Below are 3,034 nucleotides of genomic sequence, written 5' to 3'. Positions count from 1 at the left end.
CCCCATCCCTCCTGGCAGAGATGTACAAACATGGGGAGTGAAGAAGGGGGAGGGGGGCCAGCGGCTCCCCCTGAAGCCAGGCAGGACGGTCAAGAGGAGCCAGCCCAGCAGTGAGGGACGTGTTAGGGCATTGGAGAAAATGACTAGCCCTTCGCTGTGGCGGGGGTGGCAGCTGAGTCGCTGCTCCAGAAACACAACCTCCTGGACAGCCCCGTCATTTTAAAGCAGCGAGTTTGTTTTGATTCTGCAGAAACTGGCAGGAGGAGAGGGAGGGGAAGGTCGTTTTTTTTAAACAATTCCAACATTTCTAAACACACACTCTGGCTGTGGCTTAGAGGTGGCCTAACAGGTCCCCCTCCCCCGTGGGAGAGTCTCCAGGACGTCCGATACACTGGGGACGGGGTCCGTGTGGGCACACAAGAGGCGTAAGCATTTTCAGCATCTGCAGCCAGCTGGGCGGCACTGCCACCCAGCCACGCCAGAATCCCCTCACCCGAGTAGAATTTCTTTAGTTACTTCTTCGGAGGGTGATGTCACACATGTTCCCCCCGCCCACTGCCCGTGTTCCCCAGGTTAGGTTTGGACCAAATGGTCTTTTCCAACCTTCCTTGCAAGACTGACACCTTCCTGAGGTTTCTCGTGACCGTCCCTCGCCCCCTCCCTGCCTCCCACCCCGTGAGGGTTCGTTTTCCGGGTGGCCCGCGTCCCGAGGCAATCCCCCCACCCCACCTCCCTCGCCCAGGTGCCCGCGTGTGCCCCTCTGGCCAGAGAACGCTGCCCCTCGGTCCTCCGCCCCAGGGGGGGGGGCATTTCCAGTCTCGGCTTCACCACTAAGCGGGAGTGTGACTCAGTTGAGTCCGCCAACCTCTCTGAAGCGGATTCTTAATCTGGACAATCAGAATGTGGTCACTTTCTAAGAGGTTAATGTGAGCGTTTATTAGAAAAATGAAATCCTTAGGCTCGTGTGTTTGTGAAATCTTAAAAAGTAAACCGAAAGGCAGAAGCTGGGGGGCTGTTGTGGGCTTCATGACCCAGGGCGAGGCATTTACCCACTTTCCTCCCGCACGATCCCGCCCCCCCGCCTGTCCTGTGGGTGCAGTAAAACGAGAAAACGCATGGAAAGGGTTTAGCACGACTAGGTGCCCACGGAAAACAGCCACCAATTTTATAAAGTGTAGAAAACGCGAGAGAGGAAATTACTCTGGGTATTAACGGTCCCTGTTTCTGTGACGTGATTACGGGCACTTCTGCGTTCCTGCCTTTATACTTGTCTGTATCTGTCACATTTTGGAAAGGAACATGTGTTAGACTTTCGGAAAACTAGAAAGTTCACACATTTACGAGTGATGAGTAGTGACTGTCCCACCCTAATAGCCCAAATAGTTAGGATACTTGTAAAACGTCTCATTGCCAGCCCACGTGACCTCGTGAGAGACGAAAGTACGCTTTTCCAAAACTGGTTGTATCACAAGGATCTTTAATGTTTAAAGTTTACTCGTGGTGGGGTCTACTGCTGGGTACAGTGTGCCAAATGCCCACGCGAGGCCAGCCCAGCCCTCATCTCTGCACTGCCCCGGACCTTGCCTGTGCCCAGCCGGGTCACAGACACAGGGCGCCTTGCCTTTTCTCTGCTTGGTCCAGAGGCAGGCCACCCGACGCACATCCGTCATCCGTCCCATAGAAAAGAAGAAGATGGAGAACTTCTCAACGTACTTCGTCATTTTAGCACATCTCTGGTACAAAAATTCAAGGTAGCACGAAAGCGAAAGCACCGACTGAGCTCACTTAGAAACACATGCAGGAATCTACGGGCTAGCTACGGGGCCGGGATGAGTACGACATGGCATTGAAAGGTATAAAAGCACTGTGCTGAAGATTAAAGTGTGGCACGGGAATCTCTGCTCTGAAAAGCCCCACCGCGCTCGCGGCCCTGGGGGGGGCCGGGACCTCGCTGCGCCCCCGGACCTGGCTAGTCCTGGGAGACACTGGCGTGGGGGTAGTGGGCAGCGAGGTCCGCCTCCCTCAGGGCCCTGGCCTCCTCCAGAGCCTCCCTGTAGCGAGAAGGCCAGGCCTGGGGGTCTTTCTTGAAGACCCTGGCCAGGAACTCCATGATCTGCATCTTGGTGATCTCGCGGCTGGCGCGGGAGCCCCAGAAGAACTCGAACTCGGGGGGCTCCACGTGGGGCACGCGCTGGTACTTCAGGTAGTTCTGCTGGACGAAGTCCTCGGTGATGAGCCGCCGCACCTCCGCGAAGGTGGAGTGCTTCTTCCAAGGCCGCAGCCCCAGGATGCGCAGCACGTTCCAGACGGCGCTCTCGCGCGCGCCGCGCCCCTTCACGTAGATGAGGCTCAGGATCATGAGCAGCAGGCCGGTCATGGGCATGCGGTTGCTCAGCGCCATCCGGTCCAGCTCCTCGGGCCCGAGCGCTCTGACCAGCGAGAACTCCATCGTGTGCAGGCTGGTCAGCCTCAGGTGCAGTCCGAACACGCGGGCCAGGATGAGGCTGCTGCGCCGGAGGATGCTTCGGCACCACTTCTTGTAGCTGCCGATGACATCCTTCACCATGTCTGGGAACCAGATGATCATCCGCTTCTGGTCCTTGACCAGCACGTACCACATCAGCTCGTGCGCCTTCTGCACCAGCTGCGCCGGGGCGGGCGGCGCGGGGCCCGGCTGGGCCACGCTCGGGGCCTGGGGGGCGCGGCCCTCCTCCGCGGCCTCCTGCAGGGCCTTGGGGTCCCCCTCCTCGCCGGGGACCTGGGGCGGCGGCGGGGCCGGAGCGGCGTCGCTCGGGCCCGGAGGAGGGCTGTCCGGCCCCGCGAGGGTCGCGCCTGGGGACGGGGACGGGGGCGGGGTGGGTCCCCCGGGGCCGGTGTGCGCCTGCGGCCCGGAGGCCTCGGCTGCAAAGTTGGGGTCGCACCCATCCTTACTCTGCTCGGACATGTCGCCTCCGTGTGACAAGGGCAGGGCCTCCGCGTCCAGCAGCTCCTCGAACCTGCACTCGCTCCGCGGGCTCCGGCAGAGGAAGTGCGC

General features: G+C 60.1%; 1 protein-coding gene across 1 annotated transcript; it reads right to left on the bottom strand.

The window, feature by feature from the left end:
• Positions 1–1,457: 1,457 nt before the first annotated feature.
• On the bottom strand, positions 1,458–3,028 carry NDN (necdin, MAGE family member). The gene has a single exon (XM_039853389.1). The coding sequence runs from the start codon at positions 2,942–2,944 to the stop codon at positions 1,970–1,972; it is 975 nt and encodes a 324-aa protein (XP_039709323.1). The 5' UTR covers positions 2,945–3,028; the 3' UTR covers positions 1,458–1,969.
• Between the last annotated feature and the right edge of the window lie 6 nt (positions 3,029–3,034).

The sequence above is a fragment of the Pteropus medius genome, unplaced genomic scaffold, assembly GCF_902729225.1.
Source record: "Pteropus medius unplaced genomic scaffold, Ma_sr-lr_union100, whole genome shotgun sequence".
Lineage (NCBI taxonomy): Eukaryota > Metazoa > Chordata > Mammalia > Chiroptera > Pteropodidae > Pteropus > Pteropus medius.
The sequence above is the reverse complement of the archived record's forward strand: the minus strand, read 5'-3'. Positions and strand labels throughout refer to the sequence as shown.